The sequence below is a fragment of the Chenopodium quinoa genome, unplaced genomic scaffold (assembly GCF_001683475.1).
Source record: "Chenopodium quinoa cultivar QQ74 unplaced genomic scaffold, ASM168347v1, whole genome shotgun sequence".
Lineage (NCBI taxonomy): Eukaryota > Viridiplantae > Streptophyta > Magnoliopsida > Caryophyllales > Amaranthaceae > Chenopodium > Chenopodium quinoa.
Genome location: NW_018742204.1, coordinates 19,294,851 through 19,318,308, shown reverse-complemented (window position 1 = coordinate 19,318,308; position 23,458 = coordinate 19,294,851). Strand labels below are relative to the sequence as shown.

At 34.2% G+C, this 23,458-nt stretch overlaps 2 protein-coding genes across 2 annotated transcripts; both read right to left on the bottom strand.

Moving 5' to 3' along the window:
• Nucleotides 1-11,378: 11,378 nt before the first annotated feature.
• Nucleotides 11,379-14,044, bottom strand: LOC110721528. The gene is made up of 2 exons (XM_021900705.1): nt 13,476-14,044; nt 11,379-12,423 (listed from the first exon to the last, which is right to left on the bottom strand). The coding sequence occupies exons 1-2, from the start codon at nt 13,974-13,976 to the stop codon at nt 11,620-11,622; spliced, it is 1,305 nt and encodes a 434-aa protein (XP_021756397.1). The 5' UTR covers nt 13,977-14,044; the 3' UTR covers nt 11,379-11,619.
• Nucleotides 14,045-14,933: 889 nt separating this feature from the next.
• On the bottom strand, nt 14,934-21,652 carry LOC110721511. Its single transcript, XM_021900682.1, has 5 exons — nt 21,507-21,652; nt 19,368-20,629; nt 16,048-16,158; nt 15,564-15,713; nt 14,934-15,438 (listed from the first exon to the last, which is right to left on the bottom strand). Exons 2-5 carry the CDS (start codon nt 20,619-20,621, stop codon nt 15,298-15,300), a joined length of 1,656 nt encoding a protein of 551 aa, XP_021756374.1. The 5' UTR covers nt 20,622-20,629; nt 21,507-21,652; the 3' UTR covers nt 14,934-15,297.
• Nucleotides 21,653-23,458: the final 1,806 nt, after the last annotated feature.

Below are 23,458 nucleotides of genomic sequence, written 5' to 3'. Positions count from 1 at the left end.
CGGGGAATTTGCGAAGTTTTGATGCGGGTTCTTGGGTTCTCTCGAGAATTCTGGGTTTGTGTTGGTGAATAAGTGAGGAGAGATGACGCGCCTCTGATTATATCTCCAGAAATGGGAATACGGGGAGTCCGTGTTTCAATTTCTCTTAAATACCCCACTAAGTAACCGTTAAACACACGACCTTGCGATTAAACTGCCCATTATCCGTCCAACTTCCACAATCATCCGCCTTAACCGTTGTTATCTCATTAATTACGGTTTAAATTCAAATTTTTGGATTAATTAAATCATTTACTTCCCTCCTTTTCTGAATTAAATCAAACCCGACCCGTCATCCTTCCAAATCGGGTCTGGGGGGCAAGTTGTTTGGGTCCAATTTAGTCCAATTAGGCCTAGGCATTAAATGATCCAATTAAAAGCCCAAGGTCAAGGTTCAACTCTCCAATTGTGCTAAAGTCAAAGGTCAGCCCTCAAAGCAAGCCAATTGGGCTAAGGCCCAACTTCTCCATGTATGAAGAGGTATAAAAGCCATCAATATTCATATATTCTAGGGGATTCATTCATAGATTCATATATTCTCATATACTCAAAAAAAGCCTCAAGCAACAAATTCTCTTGCATAGTGTTCTCTTTCTACACATTGTACTGACTTTAGCATCGGAGGGGCCTTCCTCGGCAACACCCCCGAGGCTAGTTTACGTGTGTTTACTGTGCAGGAAACCTTCGGCCCAACATAACTTGGACCGAATCCAGTCTTCTCCGTTTCAGCGGACTTTCGGCAAGGTCCCATTGTTTTCACCCGAAACACAAGGTTTCCTTGTTTATTTCTAATTACACAGCCTGCACCCCCTTTTCGGAGTTGATGCCTGTTAGATCCACTATAATGAAGGGTACAATGATCATAACTTTCTGAAGAGCTTTCACCAGACACGAGCTTGTACATATACCATAGTAAAGACGACACGAGCTTGAACATATACCATAGAATAGCAAAGCCGAGTAGCATTGTTACAGCAGCAACAACAGTAGTAGGACTACCACCCTTATTCTCTTCAATATATAGTCCCCACGCTACTGCTCCAACAAGCGCGACCCCTAACTTAATGACGTTTCCTGACAACCTATTCCCGTCGTCTCTGTCATCCTCTTTTCTTATGCTGCTGAATGAAGATTTTTCAAGCCTTATAAACTCAGCCACCTGTGTACCATTATATATTATATGAAAATTCTATATATAGTGATCGTTTGACATATGACTATCATAATATTTTAATGATTATATAGTTCATAATTAACGTATTTTTATCCAAGTAATTAATTATATTACTCTATTTTTGTTATAAAATATTATTATCAACATTTTTATAATTTATCATATTTTTAGTTTTATTTATGTAATTTTTACTCTTATTTTATAGTTTCTCGAAATATAATTATTTTATAATGTTGGATTAAAATTTTCAAAAATTATATTTGCATTGTAGAAATTAGAATACTAATTGTGTCCAATTTATAGTGTGAAAAAATGGATTGCTCATATTATTTATTATTAAAATAATAAAATAGTCATATTTTAAACGACCACTGTAGAAACATCCTATATTATAACTATACTAAAACAAAATTATTAACAAAAGAAGAGGAAGATGAACACACCTGAGAAGGAAGATCAGCATAGGAGTAATAGATCTTACTATCCTCTTTTTCAAGCTTATTGGACCCCCAAAACGCCAACTTATCTGCAACCCGATTAGCTTCTCTATCAATGATCACAATTTCTGAACATCGATCATTTCAATAATTTGTTCAATGATCCAGCTTAACGGTGGCTTTGATGGCCTTCGACTACGTTTCAACACAAGATCAATGACCTGCGTACTACTAGAACTCTACAAGAGCAAATTTTTGAGAGTTTTGGGGTTTTTTTTTTTTTTTTTTTCTTTTTTCGTATCTAAGAATCTTCTACATTTTTTACCTTTTCTTCTTTTTACAATTTTTTTTCTTTTGAAAGTAGCCACTATAATATATGGAGTAAAATCTCTGAAATAGAATCTAAAAAGGGGGGGGGAACTTATTCAATTCGATCATGTTATTACTTATTTAAGGTCTTCATAAACAAATAAGTTTGAATAAAACCTTATTACTTCGTATTTTATTTGTGCTTTTTTATATTATCCCCTACCTATCTTTGATTCCATAACAACAAAAGTTATGCAACTCATCACACATTTGGAAAATACACAAGAACACAACAATACAAATCTAATACTCTAAGACCTCCTCTTAAATAAAAAAATTTGTTTATGAATTGGCATACATATAAGGTTAAAAATTAATTAGTTAAATCAAACAATCTGACCAACTCAGATCATATATGGAAAAAAAAAATTAAAATCATAGGAGGCAAAAAAAAATACGGTAAAAAAAATAGCCTTATTAGTGAGATACATTCATCATTAGATGAATAAAAACAAGAAAAAATAACTATGTAATTTAGGTTTAAAAAAGAGGATAAAGGGCGACCTTGCATGAAAAAATTAAAAATATTAAATAAACAAGTTTTCTAACCTTCCCTAATGGTCAATTAGGAGGAACTTTAGGTTTTGATCTTTTTATCATTATTGTTAAATAAATTAATTCAATTTACATAAAATTAATTAAAAAAAATTAAAATCCATTTATAAATGAAGTAGGTAGTGTTGTATTTGAGTTGTGTGGAATAATAGTCAAATCATCAATTATCAATCATCAATAACTACATACTAAAAGACACACCAGCAATGACACGTGTCAATTTCTGGTGTCCTTAACTTTTTTTTTTGTAAAAAAAAATCCTTTAATAAAACTTTAATATTTTAGGAAATTATTATATACAATAGTAATTGTCATAATTAACCGTATAGAATAAGTAAAATCTTTTACATTCTGCAGAAGGATATACAACTAAGTATGTGTTTTGGAAACATATAAATACTCAAAAAACGCGATCTTTTTGACAGTTTTTTTTTTTTAATTTATAAATACTTCTTTGATTAAAAATAAGAAATAAAAAGGATACAACGATTTTGTCTTTGAGAATTTAAAATTACCCATACAAACAAAGACCACTAAAAGAAAATGCGTTTTTCGCGATCAATATTACCGAGGGGCGTCAAATCAATTGGTAAAATAAAATATTAGTGAATGATTTTATAAACAGTCACTAAAAATTACCAACCGCTAAGATAATTGGACGCTAATTATCGAGTGTTATTAAAATCATTTATCTGACATAATTTTAAAAGGACTAAACAACTCTTTCACGTGATATTCGATGATTTTTTTTTTTTTTGTAAAGACATGAAACAATATAAATATATTTGAATTGGTAAAAATTTGTTCACATTAATTTTAATTTTTTTTAATTAAATATAATACTAATTTAATAATAAAAATTAAAATATACTAGTTAATAATTGAAGATTGATTTTTTTTTGAAATAAAATTGATTCATAAATAAAATTATATGACATTTACAAAAAGATTTAGATCTAATGAATACCTAATAATTGAATCAAATAAAAACATTCCGTAAGCAAAGCTATGATCGTTGTTGCAAATCGTACATTCTTCATACCCTCTTTCATATCGCTGTGATTTACAGCCTTCATCGGCGAGGGAGACTATCGATCTATTGTAGCCGTGCAGAAAATTTCTGTCTAATTCGCTAGATTGTAATCGAAATATTAACCTCTTTTTCGATCTCGTATAAAATTTTACCCATAAAACAACTTTATAGCAATCCATGAAATAAAAAAGCAAATCCTCACTCAAAAGAGAGAAAAAAAAACCCGGTCTTTCGAAGGAGCCAAATCCTCCTAGAAAATGGAAAATTATTATAAACCTAAAACAATAGAAAAAACACACACAAAAACAAACAATTAGGGCTTTCTACTAATAAAAATCGATAAAAACTCCTTCAAAATTCAACAATAGAGGCTAGGGTTTGAGTGATTCAAATAGTAGTAAAAAAAATGTGAAGATTGAAATGGTAGTAAAGAAGATTATTTAAGGATTTGCGTGATTCAAGGATAGGAGTAGACTAATGGTAGACTTCGATAGTAAGATATTCAGTGTGCCGACAAGCCGAATAAAGCTTCTATAAATATTGTTTTTTCGTACCATGATGAGTAGGACTGAGGGATAAGCTTGCTTTTTTTTTTTTTTTTTTTTACATTTTTAAGATTGATTCAATTGTAATGACGCTGACCAGACGTTAGAAATTTCTTTCACTCATTCCACCTCAAACTAATTAGTTACTCGTAACCTATTTTTATTTCTTTTATTAGGACTTGTTTGTTTAAACATAAAAAATTTGGGTGAAAGATCATCAGAGGCGAAGCCAGGAACTGAAATATTGGGAGGGTGGGGGAGGCGAGATTTATTATGTAACAAAATATTGTATTTTTCAATGGTATTTGTGATAATATATATAAATTAGATTTGACTATATTTTATAAAGCAACATAAAATATTTCATCAAAATAATCAACATTACAATCTATGAAGTCTTGCCTTATTGGTTCAAGTGAAGGATTTGTGTACGATACAAGAGTATAGGCTTGATTTCCTCCTATGTCCTTCCCATTAATATTTTGTGTTGCTCTTGTGGTTCATTTACACAAAATCAATAAAGTAATAATTTTTTTTGGGGTGAGAAATCAATAAAATATATATAGGAATAAAGAATATTTTTTTTAAAAAAAGGTTATGCAATTTACTAATTTAGTAAATTAGAATATAGAAAAATTAATAAAAGAAAGTTTGAAATCAAAACAAATGATAAACAAATAAAATGTAAGATTGAAGGGATAAAAGAAATATAGAGTAAAAATAATAGTACGAGTAATTTCAAGTGAGAAAAAAAAAATTCCCTTTAAAAAAAGCGAGAGAAAAAAAAAAGTAAAAGAATAATTAAAAAAAACATGAAAGTGACATCCACAAGAATTGAACACCAGACTAAGGGTATGTTCTCATTGACTGAACTCAGCTGAACTAAACTGAATTGAATTGAGCTGAACTGAACTGAACTGAACTAAACTGAACTGAACTGAACTGAACTAAGCTAAACTAAACTGAACTGAACTGAAATGAATATTTTATAAGAGAAGGATATTAGGAGCTGAGCTGAACTGAATTGAACTGAACTGAACTGAGCTGAATTGAACTGAACTGAATTTCAACGTAAGAGAACATGCCTTAACATGTGATAAAATTTACATATTCCACTCTAAGCACTAAGCTATACACTAGAAAGTTATATATAAGTCCACCTTTATTGTATATATCTATGGGAGCCAGCCTTCAAAATATAAAGGCCGCTAATTGGGCCACGGGGGGCCTGGCCTCCACTTCCCTCCTAGCTCCGCCCTTGAAGATCATGAAGATTTTGATATGAGAGTTTGTTTGATTGACTCTAAATATTGAAATATGTAGGAATGCAAATTTATGGGAATTTTCAATACCTACAAAATGTATGAATTAAACTACCAACCCCTTTTACTTAATAACTCAAAATTACCATGATTTGTAAATTCTTTGTTTTCAACCAAACAAATTTATGAAATTCTTAGAATTGAATGTGGGACTTTAACTTCAATGATACGCAATTGCATAAGGAAAGCCATGTCAATCAAACAATACCTTAGAATATTATAAATTACTCCCCTCAATTACAAAAGTTTTTCTGTTTTATTTTCTCGCATTTTAAAATATTCTTCTCATTTCTTTTAATAATGTTTTAGAATAATTTTCCATTCCATTTTTAATTCTAGTTAATTGGCTAACAATAAATTATACTACATTTATTGGAAAATTGTTTTTTTTTCTTAAAAAAAATAATAAAAATTCACACTTCACATAGATCAAATTTGAGCCGACCTTATCGAATCTGAGCTAGACATCCGAATCGATACCTGTGAAATATTGAATAGATTTTAACAAATAAAAAAATTAATATTTTCGAATTAATTTATGGTTTTACTCAAATTTAAGATATTCCACACCCGACATCTAAATTGACACTTACATACAAAGTAATGAAGCGTGTAAAAAGGTTCTATGGCATCATCAAAGCGAAAGGCGGAAAGCTCAATTACAAGAGATAACAAAGCAAAAGTATAACAATCCAAGATAAAGTGAGTTAGTGACCATATTTTATTTATTCAAATGCTACCATTGATATAGTAGGAATTATAGTACGGATTAGTAGTTTCCATGAAGCTGCATTACAAAAGATTAGGTAAGTGATTTTTCTATGTGATGAGATTAGTAGATCTCTGTAGGAACTAGGAAGTAACGTTTTTCCAACGTTTCATTTTTCTTTGTTTTCTTGGTTGTCACAAAAAAAAAAAAAATCCAACTTCTCACAAAATTCTACTACTTTTAATTTGTACATGACTACGGGTCTATTCATATTTACTGAACTAAATAGAGAAGAAATGAATATTTTATGAGCGAAGGAAATTAGGAGCTGACTGAACTGAACTAATTGGAGCTGAAATGAAATGAAATGAACTCAACTGAAATTAAGCTGAAGTGAAAAGGTCTAGATGAAATGAAGCTGAAGTGCACTGATTGGAGCTGACTGAACTGAACTGAACTGAAATAAAGGTGAAGTGAACAGGTCTACATAAAATTAAGTTGAAGTGAACTGATTGGAGCTGACTGAAGTGAACAGATTAAAGCTGAACCGAACTGAACTGAAATGAAATTAAGCTGAAGTGTACAAGTTTACATGTAATAAATCGTGTCTCATGTTAGACCCACACATCTTGGACTTGACTGGGCCGGCCGACCTAAAATTTGAGAGGTTGATCGTGATTGGCAACAAAAATAAAGGTATAGATATTAGGAAGTAGAAAGATTGAAAATGGCAACGGAGATGACGTCACCCTTACTCGGTTGAAAAGAAAAACACATTAGCAAATTTGGCTGAAAGCTAAGATTTGGCGTGGATACTTCATTACTTGACTAAGAATACCAACATTCTTTGCCTTACCTAATACATCATTTGTGGCATGATAAACAAGAAGCAATACTTAAAATATAAAACTTGATTTAAACAATTATACTCATTTCATATTATTAATCTAAATTAAAATACATGCTACGACGAATCCAACAAGATCCATCAACATAATTCAATTTTCCCTCAATAAGCAATAAACAGAGCAAATTAAACATTAGGGGACAAAGGAAGTACTAATGTTTGGTCTAAGCACGCTTACGAGCACGAAGATCTTTGAAATAAGATTTAGGTTTTCCTTCAAAGGAAGATCTTGAAATTACTTTGCCACCCATACCAGGAGCCTTCATCATCTTCGACGGTTTTTTGGAACCACAACATGACCATAGAAGTATAAGACCAAGCCCGGCTATCATAAAAGGTGTAGGTGTAGCCAAAGTTAGCCACCTAGCCCGGGTTTCCGACGAGCAGACCTTGTCGAGTAGGGCGATGAGGAGCCCTTGGAGAAAGTTGAGCCATTCATTCACTTGGAGGAGGATCATGTTTAACAAGTCATTTGGTGAAGATGAGACATATTGTTTTAGTTTGAAGAGGACATGTTCTGCCATGCTTTATTTTTTCATCTAATGAAGGGTCGATTATATGATTTATAGTATGTATCAATTAGTCATTAATATTTAATAGGAGTGGCAAAAGAGTTTCTTGCTTCTTTTTTGTATAATAAGGCTTGGAACATTCAAGGAGGCTAGAATAATGGTCAAATTCTCAATCCACCGAGTTTACACACCCCCATGTTGGATATTAAACAATTTGAAGTAGACTTGTCAAATACTTGTAAGGACACTTTAGTAATCCTTATGTTTTGAAAATAATATTGATACCTTTTTTTTTAAAAACTGTTTTAGAATAATTGACACACTATCATAAATGGTAAGGGACTATCACTATTCAATTCAATATATTTATATACTCGTATCTATCATACATTCATACTTAATAAAATTAAATTAATTCTACTGCTCCGTAACTTAGTTTTGGATCAGACATGTTCAGTTTTACCTTCTTTTTGTTTGAAACTTTAAGAAAAATAAGTTCTTAATATAAGTGTAGGCAAAATAAGTTTTGTCTAGATTTGATAAGGGTTATTCAATATAACTGTAGGCAAAATTTGACATTCTACAATTTTCAAAACGGGTGTTGTAACATGATTATCTTGAATTAATTATATATGTGTAAAAATTAAATTACTCCATTTGTTTTAGATACCTTCTATTATTGTAGACTTTGTAGCAATTATAAAGGATACAAGCATAAGCTAGATATGCTCAAATGGATATCTTTAAGCTAGCTTTATGTATAGAGCTTTAACCCTAATTAAATGGATATTTTCTTCTTCAAAACACTAAACCTTAAATGTCCTGCCTCCTTACATTGTCTCTTAGCATTATTTCTAGGGCAATTAGAGAATTTCGAGTAACGTCGACAACATAGCCCCAAGATGATTTTGCTTTATTCTTGTGTTCTTGTTGATTAAAGAGGCTTTTGCCAAACATAAGCTTCAACACACCCCATGCTAACATTCCTAACCCTGCAACCGCTGCCCCGGCCATGCCGGCGTTTTTTACCGTAAGGCTACTCTCTTCTCCTTCACCCACAACTTCGTTGCTGCTACATGACATCTCTTGCTTAATAAGTTCACCCACCTATTAATAACCATAATTGGACAAAGACATTGAAGTAAATGAAAACGGAGATAGAATTAAATATGATAAATGAGATATAGTGACTACTTTGAGATTGTCTCATACAAGACTTACTTTAATTGTGAAGCATAGCTAGCTAGATTGAATTTAATCAAATTTTTAAAAAAGTTGGCTTCAAAATAATAATCTCTTTGTTTCACTTCTTCCAAAAATAAAGATCAAAAAAATATCTTTGTTTCATGAAGAAGGTTACACTAAACTTATTAAGACCAAAGTTTGGAATCATTGACTAGATATTGTACATCAAACTATAACTTAATACGTAAGTATATATTGTAACTAAAACAATATTTAATTATATTGTTTTATTATAGTCTTATTTATCCATCTCAAAATTATCATACAATCAATTTTAAAAGATTCTAAAGTGTAATCAAAGATATTAATTACTAGTTGATCATGAATAAACAAGTAAAACCATTTTTTGTGAACCGAGAGAGTAATAATCATAATAAGCCATGACAAATTAAAGTTGAATAAGGAAACCTGAGGAGGAAGAACATCATAGCTCGTATAAACATCATCTCCTCTTTCGAGCCTAGAACAACCGTACCCCATAACGCCAACTTATCTGCAACCAACTTGATTAGCTTCTCGATCTATAAGCACAATCGTATGTGTAACAGGATCAATCATTTCGACAATTTGTTGAATGATCTCACTTAAAGGTCCTTTAGATGGCCTCCTACCGCGGTTTAACACACTATCAATGACCTCCTTGTTGTCCCCTTTTATGAGATTGAGCTCAATGTTATTAAACTTGGCCAACTTTAAGCCATTTAGTAGAGCAATGGCGTCAGCAATAGCAACATTATTGCAATATTCAGGATAGATTTTAGTAAGATTATAGGATGCTGCAATGACTAATTCTCCTAGGTTGTCCCTTATTACACATCCAGCACCAAATTTGTTAGCTAGATTGTTATATGATACGTCGAAATTGAGTGGATACATTGATTTTCCTGATGAACTCATGCCACATTTTGATGAATACTCACTTCTTGTCATCTGATCGAGTGATCGGCCTCTTTATTCCGCTTTTACCTACACACGAAGACATATTGAACAAATTTGTTAGCTAGGACTATTATAATGATTTCCATTGATCAATATTAATAGAATAATATAAAAGTCGTCCTAATCATATTAGGTAACTAACAAGTCAACAAGATAGGTAAGGATATCATAAAGATATTCTATGCATATTCTCTATTAGTTATAATACAAAGTATATTAGCTAGGAAAATGTTAAACAAGGCTTTATGTTTAATAATCACTTTGTTTTATTATGATATGCATGAAACACTTAGATTTTGCATGCTTAGTTTGTCAGTTCATTACTTTAACCATTAATATCTTAAATTATTAACAGATAAAATTTAAAAAGTACCGATAGCAACTAATCCACAAAAGTAGCACATACATGATACATAAAATGTGAAGCAAAAGATTCAAACTCCTATATAGAGCAAATCAGAGAAAACATCATTCAAATAAATTAAGCAATTCATTAAAAAACAAAAAAAAAACAAAAAAAAAAAGTACATTTTAAACTTCTATAGTATTCAAAAAGGAGGCTGATAGTATTTTACTTACCTTACAGATGAGCAAGAGATGCAAAATAATTTAATGTGAGATGTGATCTATTTGAGGTGCCAATAAAACTAGGTGGTTTTTTTTTTGCTATTTATTAGGAATTTTTATATCAATATATCATGACATGAAAGATGTAAATGAGAGAAAATGTTGTGTGGGTGATGAGTTACATTTGTAATTGCTTCAGATTCCAATTAATAAGATGAATTAAAGCAAATGAACCATAGGAAATTGATCCTTCACAGTGTCCAACTTGTTGAAATTCTGCTGCAATGTTATTTGATGTGCAGCATATTGAATTGCCAAGACCAAGGCCTATACATAATGAATAAAGTCTCTATAATATTTGCTTGGATATACCCGAGATTATTTTACGCTTATTTTCTTGTTTAATTGAAAGGCCAATGACTAGGCAAGTTGTTTAACTTATGTAGAAGTGGTAAACAATTATTCAATTCAAATACAAGTCTGGTCATTTCAAAGTAACAAGTAATTTGGTTTAGATCGTGTAGGTTGGATCTGGTAATAAATTCGGGTTGAGTTACTTTTAGATTCGTTGCCCATTAAGGGTCTGTTCTCATACGTTTATTTTCAATTCAGTTTTTAATTTCCTTCTCTTATAAAATATTCATTTCATTTCAGTTCAGTCCAGTCTATGAAAACAGGCCCTAACTATAATGAAATATGCATTAACTTTGACCAAATTCATTTTCAAGTCGGTCTATTTGTATCTGTGATGAGTCAATTCAGTTAAATGTGCAATTGGTTGTGCAATCTATGTCAGGCCAAATTAATCTCTCAAATCTTTGACTATATATATCTTTGAAGTACGAGTACAATTTTAAAATGTATAAATGTTTGGAAGTCTCTTTACAATAACCTCAACTTACATTATTCTAGTCTGTCTTAATCAACATACCTATAATATTATGTCATCCCTCCAAAGTTGTTATATACACTGTACCATCAGAAGGCCAAATATTACTTGTAATATTTCATAGTTCATACTTTCATTCAAGGCTTCAAGCAAAGACAACCAACTTTTATTTATTACTTCATATCAATCATATGCAAGTTCATAACACACTCACTCATAATTAACTCTTAATACATGCAGAAATTATTTATTTGTAGCACCCCATTACTTTAGTGTATCTTAGCTTCAGTCAATTAGGATACACCCTTTAAAGGCAGAGCATCAAGTATGTGCCCTGCACCTTAAACACACAACGCGATACAAATATATAAAGAACGTTACATGAGTAAGTTCTTTCCCCTAATATTTACTTCATCTTCACGGATTAATTGGTCTAACTTAAAGGGAAGAACGTTATCACTACCATAACTCTTTTCCCCTAAACACCCGAGTTTAGATCCCAAGGATGCCAATTCATTAGCCACTTTGTTTTCATCTCTTCCAATGAGTGCAACCTGATTCCATGGGCTAATTGAATGCTTCTCCAAAGCCTCTCGAATCTCACCCACGATTTCACTCAACAAAGGGACTTTAGGGGCCTTCTTTTCTTGGCCACGAACACGATCAATGACCTCCTTATTATCACCTATTATGCGAAAAAGTTTAAGCCTTTTGGTTTCGGCCAACTTCAAACCTTTACTCCAAGCTATTGCTTCTGCTACAGCAATATTATATTGAACAGGGTAAAGATGATTAAGGTTGTAAGTTGCTGATATTATAAGCTTCCCATATCTGTTTCGAATTATGCATCCTGCACCTCCGTTTTGGTGCTGATTTATATCACTGCCACTATAATGAAGGGTATAGTAATCATCATTTAGAGACATATTATTAGATGCATAATCAAGGGTTCTAATAAATTCCCTTGGTTGAGGTGCTTTTGCCTTATTCTTGTGTTCGTCTTTATCTGAAGAGCTTTCACCGGACACGAGCTTGTACATTCCCCATGCTAACATTGCTACTCCAGCCACCGCGGATCCAGCCATACCGATGTTTTCGGCCAAGCTACTACTCCCCTCTCCATCATCCTCCTCTTCTCTTATGTTGCTGAATGATTTTTCTTGCCTTATAAGCTCAGCCACCTATCACCATTAAATGAGCAAAGATATGTGTTAAGAGATCATCGCAACCAACCAAAAGGTTAAGCTAAGAGTTAAAGACCGATATTGGTTTATATACGTTATCAAAATAAATAAACTTGATTCAAGATTCCCCTACAGTACAGCTACTGCACTTATGAATTTGTTGAACTAATTATTTTTAGGTGTGTATGTACTTCATACTTCGTATATAATATTTGGTAGAGTATAAAACATATTTGTAGGTCTTAACCATCAAGTTAAATTAGTGGTTGAGTTGATCATTTAACATGGTATCAGAGTCAGCGTGGCACAAAGCATCAACTTAATCTTTAGGACTTTTGGTGAGGTTGGTCCTTTAACAAAATCAGAGTGCTGATACGCACATACAATCATTGTATGTTGTCCCTACATACAACTCCACTAGAAATTTGACACATTATTAAAAAAATAAGAGAGAAAATTAGAATTCAAATATAAATTGAATTGTAATGGAACATGAGCCCATTATTATAGCCAATAAAAACATGACAAAGTAAGGTTGTATATAGGAACCATATACAACAGTTGTATGTGTAGCCTTTATCTATTTTCTCAATTTCATTAACAATTTACTCTTTATGTGTTGATGATATGACATGTAGTTAATTGAGATATTATAAAAGGAAAAAAACTAAATTGTGTAAAGTTTCCAAAAATCAAACTTTTATGAGACCAAATAAATGCAAAAGAGAATGGTATTATTGAAGTAATTAAACGAATGGAAAACTTTTACTCCGTACGTTAATTAGTTTGACTTAATAAATTCTGATAAGACTTTTTTCCCTTCATTTTTAGTGGTTTGATATGATTTGATTTGGTCTAAATCTCTCTAATTAATATGATAAAAAAAAATTGATGTCGCCTCCTATTTTAAGTTGATTTTTGCATAGTTTGAACTGATTAACAATAAGAACAGCGTGATTAAAATAAAACATAAGTCAACCGTACAAACGTTGGCATCAAAATTATTAACATAAGAAGAGGCAAAATAGTCAATTAAGAGATCAACAGACCTGAGGAGGAAGATCAAAATAGGTGGTATAGAACTCACGACCCCCTTCTTCAAGCCTGCTACACCCCCAATACGCCAACTTATCTGCAACTCGATTAGCTTCTCTACGAATGATCACGATATTCTGGCCATCGATCAGTCCAATAATTTGTTGAATGATCCTGCTTAAAGGTGGCCTAGATGGCCTTCGACTACGGTCCAAGACACGATCAATGACCTCCGTACTATCCCCTTTAATGAGATTGAGGTTGAGGTTACGGTCTTTTGCCAACTTCAACCCGATACAAAGAGCAGCAGCCTCAACAATAGCAACGTCGCAATATTCGCGATAAGTTTGAGTAAGATTATAGGCAGCAGCAACAACAAATTCTCCTTGGCTATCCATTATAACACAGCCAGCACCAGCTTTCTTATCTTGATTATTATGTGATCCATCAAAATAAAGTGTGTACATTTTTCCATATGTACTTCCCCTTAAAATTGACCATTGATTATTGCTCATCTTTTTAAGTTTGAGAGTTTTGGTTGATTGTTTGAGAGTTTTGGTTGAGTTTTGGATGTTGAAATGGTGCTAATTAGCATTTACTTATAGTACTACTAAAGGAGTATTTTATTAGAGTGTTTGGCCACCTTGTATTAAAAATTTCCCCTAAGAATCTTATACCTTTTGCTTGCTTGGAAGGCCAAATAGTTTGAAGAGGGGAAAACTAGGTCGTTATATAATCTTCCCTCGGTCAAAGTTAATTTATAAACACTTAACAAACCTAAATATGAGTATGGAGGCAAGTTAAGGGTCAAACCCAAAGAAACTGTAATGTTCAAGCACTCTCAATTATGCGCCTAAGCTAGGTCGAAATCGAAGGTAAGAAGTAACACTAACAACTAACAAAACAAGCAACCAAACAAATAAAACACTAGGAACGGGGATCAACAAGTAATCATGTCAATTGCAACAACTTGGGAAGAACATGCCAATCAAAGATTGTGAAACCTAATGAAAAGAGCAATCAATTGGAATCAAAGAGCTATTCTCTCTAGATCTACCACATTTGGAGTCTATCAAGTCCAAGCCTAGGTCCATTGGTCCAGGGTTCAGTTGGTCCAAGGGTTGCATTCTAGGCCGCACCAGCCTGTCCGGTTAAATGGTCCAAAGGCCCATTAATCATGTATTATTCTTTAATGAAAAGGATTAGTATGTGTACAAATTCAATATTGACCTAGCTTTTTTTCCAAGTCTGTAGAAAAATTAAAAAAAAATATGTACAAAAAAATACGTAGTATATATACATCAAATCTCTGATAAATTTTATTTGCACTCAGTTATAAAATATGCTCATTTAATACCATAAATCTATTATTGTACAGTAACAGTATGTATTCATATGATAAAATACAGTAATTGATTTTTCAAATCATATGTTTTCTCCATTTCACCAAATAGGATAAATACTACTTCCTGTAAAATACAACTTTTCAAACCTACTTTATTTATATTTTGTCCACTCTTCCTCTAGTACAGAGTATTTAATAATGTGTTCAATTCAAGTGTTGCGATTATAATGAAATGGGGAAGTATTAACTTTACATGAAAAAATACATATACTGCTTTTCATTCAAGCCTACCATGAAAGCAACAAAGTACTGATCTACAGGGAAAAAATACATGGCAGATAGACATTAGGATTTAGGACTTGCAAAAATGATGGCAACAACTAAGACGAGCCAACATCAATAAATAGCAAACCAAACAATTCATAATAACCGAAGGCAATCCCATTTCCTATTCCTTTCCCCCCTATACTCTAGGTTACCTAAGCTATGTGTCATCTATTTTGCCAAAATTTATCCTTCATGTTAGATATCAGCTTGAACTTTTCTTCGGCTTCAACTTGCTGTCGCAAGTCAGTTGTTGACATCCTATCCGGGTGGAATTTTAAACAAGCTCGTTTATACGCAGCTTGGACCTGACAACATATCATCATGTTCTTCATGAAATTACAGATTGAAAATGGACAAGAAGCAGGGCACGAAATCTATAATTAGGTAAGTCAAGAGTTTAGAAAGAAAAAACTCAAAAAAGAAACATTACCTCGTTTGGAGAAGGGTACAGACTACCACCAACATGGATGCCTAAACACCGAAGTAGTGAGGCCATGTCAGTGCAGATAGCCTCAATTCTATGCAGTTCCTTCTTTACCTCCACACGATGTTTTTCTTTCAGGTTCAAGTTCTCCTCATCCTGCAAAGACATAATTTAATTAAGGATAAAATAAGTACTCCGTAGAAGAATACCATTATAGTACAAAGTATTACAACAAGAGGAACACATTTGACCCAACAAATGCAATAAACCACAAGCTCATCCGACATAAACTAAGGCAAACGCTGCAGTGCTCCATTATAGTACAAAGTATTACAACAAGAGGAACACATTTGACCCAACAAATGCAATAAACCACAAGCTCATCCGACATAAACTAAGGCAAACGCTGCAGTCCTCAAGCTATTTAGAAAAACATTCCAGCGACCACAATTAATTATCTAATCTGCAATCCAAGAAAAAGAAAGCATACCTTTCTCCGTGTCTGCCGAATTTCCTCCACACGCTGCTTTTGTCTTCTTTCATTCATCATTATGCGCATATCTGCCTTTTTTCTATTCCTTAGCCTCCGTGCTTCCTCAGCCTAAGGAAATAAACAAGCACCAATTTCATGCACCATTTACAGTACAGCTTTAAACAAGCAGCTGGTATAAGTTAAAATAAAATATGCATAAATTGGAAACAAATACATGAGAACAGGGGCCAATTTTTTAAAATAAATTAACAGGTGACTGGAAAGAAAAAAAGGCTCCTAAATAAAAGAATTGTAGAGAAATTTTTTATAAAAAAATAAAATCAGAAAGGTATTCTTCAAACATACTAGTACGAAGTACGTACGTGTGGAACATAATGAGAAAAGGAACTAGAGAAGAGCTACGTTACGACGTAGCATGTGGAGATCAACAAAATGAAAAAATGGAATAGCTCTAATGTAGAATTGTTTAGAGTGAAAAACAAGGAGTCTCTGTAGGACAAAGAAACAAAAATTTGAACCCATTAATGCCTCTAGGGAAAAAAATATTTGATCGAATAACATCTTAACAATGTTCCAGACTTCCAGTGTGCACACAATATATATATATATATATATATATATATATATATATATGATTTCCAAATATTTTCCTCCAACATTTACAATTTTACATCCATCAAAACACAATACATTTTCTCAGCTCGAAAAAATATTTCAGCACGAACTATACTACTCCCTCCGTATTTAATCACTTGTTCCACGTTCCTTTTGCGGCCGTATTTTATTATTTGCTCCATTTCTCTTTCTCGGAAACTTATTAACAACATTTTACTACTCTGTATTTTTCTCCCCATTAGCGATCCTCATATTTTTATACTTTGAATTTTTCATATTCTCTCCCCTCCCCACTTATACTCTCACTTTGACTTTTCTAGATTTTTTATTCTTCAACCAACCCCATTTCCATCATAAAATAATACTTGTATATACCTTCTACTATTCCTCCTAAAACTCCATGTCCAAGAGAAACGGAGCAAGTAATAAACAATGAAACTCATGTATCCACATTAGTTGTCCAACAATATTTTTGCTATAATATCTTATTTAAAATTATTAATGCCATAAACACCAATTACAGGTGAGGTAGAAAAAATAAACAGAGATTATAAACAAACTAAACCAAACAATACTCAACCCATCAGGTCATTATTTAGTTAACCAATCAGCTTAGGCATTGGACTTGATTTGGAATCAAACACATGAACAAGCCTTGCCAGTTATTGGATTATAAAATAAATCTGCAAACCCCCGTGCTTCCTGCTTCGTTCTCTCTTTTTCCCCTACTCACAGTAAATGCCGTTTTCCCTCCCTTATAAATTTATCTTCTCAAGAATCTCAACCCAATTTCTATGCAACAAACTAAGTTTATACAAAGGGGTACATGGAAGCATTAATAGAAGACTTCCTATAGCATTGGCCCACAATTGCCCACACAAAAATTATCATCACATGGACATACTGATACTTCGTCTATTCATTAAAATCTTAGGCAACTTTATTCCAGGTAAGATGGCCTGGGAAAAACAGCCCTGCACAAAGCAATGGTGGGTTGACACGAAAAAGAGAAACAATATGATTACATGAGATTTAACTCAAATCTATCACTTTCTTGGGTTTGGAGTAAACATATAGATGGTATTAAAAATCTGGGTTTTAAAGGCATAGTGCTCCCTCCATCCCCAGGGAAAAGACCATATATCCCAAAATTCTTATCCCAAATTTAAAACCTCATTTCTCATTTAAGTAGGATTCATCGTCCACTAACTTATATTCACTTTTAGATGATAAAACCTATCTAATTCAGCAATTCCACTATATTTATTTCCAACTTACCCTAAAAAAATAAACTAATCTCACTACACTTTTCTATTCAGCTTCAATCAACAATTACCCACTACAATACCTCTCTTAACACGTCGCGTCAAGGAGAAATGGGTCTTTTATTTATTGTTTCCAAAAATTAGACATGAGTTTTGTTGATTCATATGCCACCATTCAAGATTGGTAAATCAGACACCCCAAAGTGATGCTGGCAACATGAATAAGAGAACAAAAATGTTGAGCCGTTTCAAAAAGTAAAACTTCTAATGTGCACATAATTCACTACAAATTTATAAAAAAAAAACATAAAGCAGAGCTCAAAGGGTGGCCTTGATCATAGCTTTTATAGCTGGGGTGGGGCGTAATCAGATATAGCCATATAGGTACCTTCACATGTATATAGGAGCATAAATATTAAAAAACTTGCATACAAAAACAATAGAGGAAAAGGGTCAAATGTAGGTCCAACAAATCCTGATACGAAACCTGTATTTTGTCGGCCTACACCAATAAGTTACTAATAAAATTCAATAAAACTCTCCATAGATTTCAATCATAGAATTGACATTAAGATCTACAAACCATTTCAAAAATAGCCCTCACCAACAAATCTAAGAAGGGATGAAAGTCTACATTTTCACTAATGGAGCACTAATTCTTAAAAAGCTGTTAAAGAACCCCTACAATACAATATTACAATCACATCACTGCAAACCTAAGATATGTCTTGACACTTAAACTACAAATTCCTCACCACTAACATTATGGAACATACAATGGTGAATTCGAGACAAATTTCTGAAAAAGATGAAACTCAAAAACCTACATCCTTGCTTAAAGCTGACTGAGAAGGTTATGACTGGCACATACAAGATTTTTCATAGACCACCACAGTCATCAATGATTCAGATTCTTCTCCATCACAAAAAGTATCATTGTTCAATAAAAAAATAGCCATAAAAATGCTTAACAGCCTAGTAGATCTGTAGACATAATATAAACAAGCTCAATGGATGATGGAATTATATTATACCTAATTCACTATGCAAATGCTACATAGCCCTTAGCGGTACATATAAGGAGCTAAATATGGTTAAAAATAAAAAATAAAATAAAATAAAATAAAATAATAATAATAATAATAATAATAATAATAATAATAACAACATTATTACACTAATTCGCGAGTGATTTATTCATGAATTCCTAAACTAATACCAAATTAGGAAAAATCTTAAATGCTTATTCATAGCCCTAAGGGCTACATATAGCATTATCCTTCATTAATATATCAACCAAATCGAAGAAACCTGTGCAGTTACTCATCATAAGTCAGATTTTTTTCAGTTCATCAATTAATCCTACTCAATGGTTCACACCCTTGTCATACGTAATCACTGATATTTCCAAAAATTAAATGTTTACAATGAGCATACCTGAATCAACAACTGCTGCTGCCTAGCTGCAAGTTCTTCCTCCATAGCAAGCTTGTACTCATTAGTCTCCTTTATCTTCTGTCTATCAGTAATAATGTTATTCTGGTCAGAAGAAGACACTACTTCATTTCCACAGCTAGCATTGTGATCTGATGGCATACAAACGATTTCTGCACCTTGTTGTCCATTAGAAAAAGCAACATGATCATTCATACCATCTTGAGAGGGTCCCTTAGTTACAGCAGAAGAATAATCTTTGCTAAACACTTTATTTGTCAAATTACCATCACAACCCAGCCCAGGAAACTTCAAATCTTCAGCTTTTTTTCCATTAGCAGACATAAAACCACTCACAGACTCCGGCGTTTTAACTTTACAATGTTCAGCTGTATGGTGAACAGGACTTTCAGGGGTCAAAGAACCACTTCTTTCTATATCATCAAAACTAGAATCAATACAATCGTCACGAGTCCTAGGAAATTGTCCATCCATATCTGTAGGATAATAATCCTGCTCTGAAGACTCACTTTCGTTGGAAACTTTCTGAGATGAACCAGCAAATACACCATCACAGCCTTGACGAACAGAACCATTTCTCGCATTGCTTTGTTGACCAGGGGGGTCAACATCATCATAAACAGGATGAGTGGGTGCTGAAGTACCAGCTTCATCTTCAAAATTAGGAGGAGCACGGCTAGAGTTACATCTTCTTTTTAATGAGGCCTTCTCCCACTGTTCACGAAGCTTATTCGAAGATCCTTCCATCAACTCACAGTCGGAGCAGTCACTTTCAGATGAACAGCCCCCATCAGAGTCAGGACCAAGTCCATACCGATTTCTAGGAATACTTTTTCCAGAGTAAGTTCGCTTGGACTTAGAGAGCTTTACAGGAGGAGTGTTTCCTTCATTAACATCCTCATTAACATAATGACTCGTTGAAGGATCAGCTGCTTCTGTTGGGAAGCATCTATTGCTTGAAGTCGCATCACTATGTGTATGACAAGCCCCATCCCTGCTTCCACCACCACCACCACCATCATCATCATCATCAATGCTAATTACATGCTTTGGTCTTTTCCTGAATTTTTTTTGGAAAGACTCAGGCACATCATCGAGGATGATAACCTCACTAATATCATCAACTTCAATAAGGACAATGTTTTCCCTTTTCCTACTCGTGCATTCTTTCAAAATTCTTTTATTGAAACACGATTTAGGCATATAATGGTCACTGACAGCCTGAGGAGCCCCCATTTGTCTTCCTAAGAAACACAAGAAAAAGACATAACCATGTTGTCCAAAGCTTATCGATAATTTACAAATCAACGCCGACGACTTGGCAACAATTTCACAGTCTAAAGACCATTTCGACAATCATAGAAAACCGACAACTAATTACAATTCATATCACTGTTAATCTCTTACTCCATTTACCCAATTCATATACGCACGCATGCACGCACACAAGCGCACAAATGCCAGCTATGGTATTCTCTAAGTTTTAACATCTCGCCAACAATCTAACAATTTAACAAACATAAAATTCCACAACTAATTACAATTTGTATCACCGTTAATCTCTACTCCATTTACCCTATTCATAAACACACGCATCCATGCACACGCGCGCACACATACCAATTACGGCAATTTCTAATTCTAACATCACCAACAATGTCACAATCCAAAGGCCAAATTGACAAACACAGAATTCGACAACTAAATACAATTCTTGTCACTGTTGAATTGTTGATCTCTTACTCCATTTGCCTCATTAGTAAATACACACAAACGCACACACTGTTTTCTAAGTTCTAACATCACCAACAATGTTACAGATACCCTAATATACGGAGTATCATCACATAATACACTATACACTTTAACAGTATTAGCTAAAATTGTAGTTGAAATCGAAGAAAAGAATCACAAAACTAACATCAGAAGAAAAGCCAAGAATAATGGCCAAAAATTATTCAACTTGAAACCCTAAAATCGTAAATTACGACTAAGTCAAACAATAGCTTCAATCCCCAATTACAAAACACGAAAATCAAAAGAAAGAAACAAAATTCCAAACAAATATAAATCAAATCAGAAGCCTAATTAGAGAAAGGAATCAAACAATTAAAGAATTACCAGTGATGAAGAATCGCAATTCACAAGTTTCTTCCCCAAATCAATCGAAAAACCATGAATCTAAAGAGTAGAAGAGAGAAAGTAGGAGAGAGAAAAAGAAGGGGAAAATTGGATGAGGTTTGATTCTTAAATTTGAAATTGGGAAAGAAATAGTGAACTGTTAAACATCGCCCGCAAATTCCTACATAAAGCCCATAAAATAAGAGTGAAATGACACTTTTGCCCTCATACTAAAAAACACACAATTTCTCTCTCTACTCTCTACTTCCACTTTCTCTCTCTAAATTATTTCCAAAGCTATGTCGAGGCGGCCCGGCAAGGAAGTGGCGGCACCGGCGGTGGGCGGAAGGCGGTTTGCCGGCCAGAAGGTAAATTTTTTAATTTTTGTAATTTTTTTTTAAAAAAAAAAACCTCCGGCGACGGTGGGGCGCCAAGGCGAGACGCCACCACCACGGCGGAGGCGCCTAGGCAAGGCGCCCGTACGGTGGTGGCGGCGCCTAGCCCAGACGCCACTACCACGGCGGCGGCGCAGAGGCTACGCGCCACGGCCGTGGTAGTGGCGTCTGGGCTTGGCGCCGACACCACCGTACAGGCGCCTTGCCTAGGCGCCTCGTTCTTTTTTTTTTTTTTTAAATTTTTTTTTTTTTTTTTTAATTTTAAATTTTATTTTCGATTTTTTTTTTTTTTTTTAAAAAAATTTGTTTTTCTTTTTTTTAAATTGTATGTTCCCTTTTTTTTTTATCTTTTTTTTTTAAATTTTGTTTTTTTATTTGTTTTAATTTTATATTTTTTATGTTTATAATTTTATTTCCGTGACTTGTTTATTTGCTTTTGTGTTTATTTTCGACTTTTTTTAATTTGTTTTCGTTATTATGTTTCGTTATTTACTTGGAGTTAGGCATCGCAATTTAGACCTGGTGCGGGGAAGAGTATTGACGTCGTGAGGAGTACGATCTACTCAATGGAGAGCTCGGGGCCCAGACACGTTAGATCCCGTGGTATTTCGGCCTCGGCCCGCAGAGAACGGGTGCACTGTTCTGCGGACGATCAAGATGATGATGATGATGATGAGGAGGAGGAGGAGGAGGTCGAGGAGGAGGAGGTCGAGGACGAGGATGATGCAGATGAGGATGTCGACGATCAGAGTGGACCATATGATGATTACGGTCCATTCAGTCAGAGACTTGATGATACGTATGAGACGCATAGGGTAGATGTGCGTAAGGGTCGAGATGGTAGGTTTGTTAGTAGATCTGGCACATCATCTGCGTCCACTGTGTCTGCGGGTAGCAGAAAACGGTCGAGGGCCGTTAATGATTCTTGGATGGTGAGGGGTGAGGTGGCCGGGGGACCTATAGACGGGAGTGTGATTCCTAGCTTTTTAGGACACATCGCTACCCGTATTTGGGAGGACCAGGAGAGGGCTTTGGATACAGGCATTTTGAAATGCCAAACCCGGGAAAAGACTTGTAGGTTTTTGTGTAGCTGGGCTGATGCTTGGCCGGAGGAGAGCGAGATGGTCGGGCGATTGAGGGCCACTAGAGTGAGTCACCTTCCTGCCACCATGCACGATAGGATTGACTGGACGCTGATCACGGCTTTCGTTGAGCGATGGCAGCCGGATACGAACTCGTTCCACCTTCCGTTCGGTGAGATGACGATCATGTTGCATGACGTCGAGGCCATCCTTGGGATTCCCGTGGAGGGAAACCGAGCATCTGTCGTCACTGATGCGGATCAGGCAGATTTACTAGCGGAGCTGTTGGCGGTGGATAGGGCTGCGCTGTACACATCGGCACTTGGTGTGTGGGATCACGGCGGCGTTAAGATCGCAGCCGTCTTGCAGCGATGTTTGCACCCTACGGCACGTAGGACGCAGGACACACAGCTGGCTGCATATGTTTTTCTTCTTCTCGGGTGTACCTTGTTTCCGGATAAGAGCGGGAACAAGC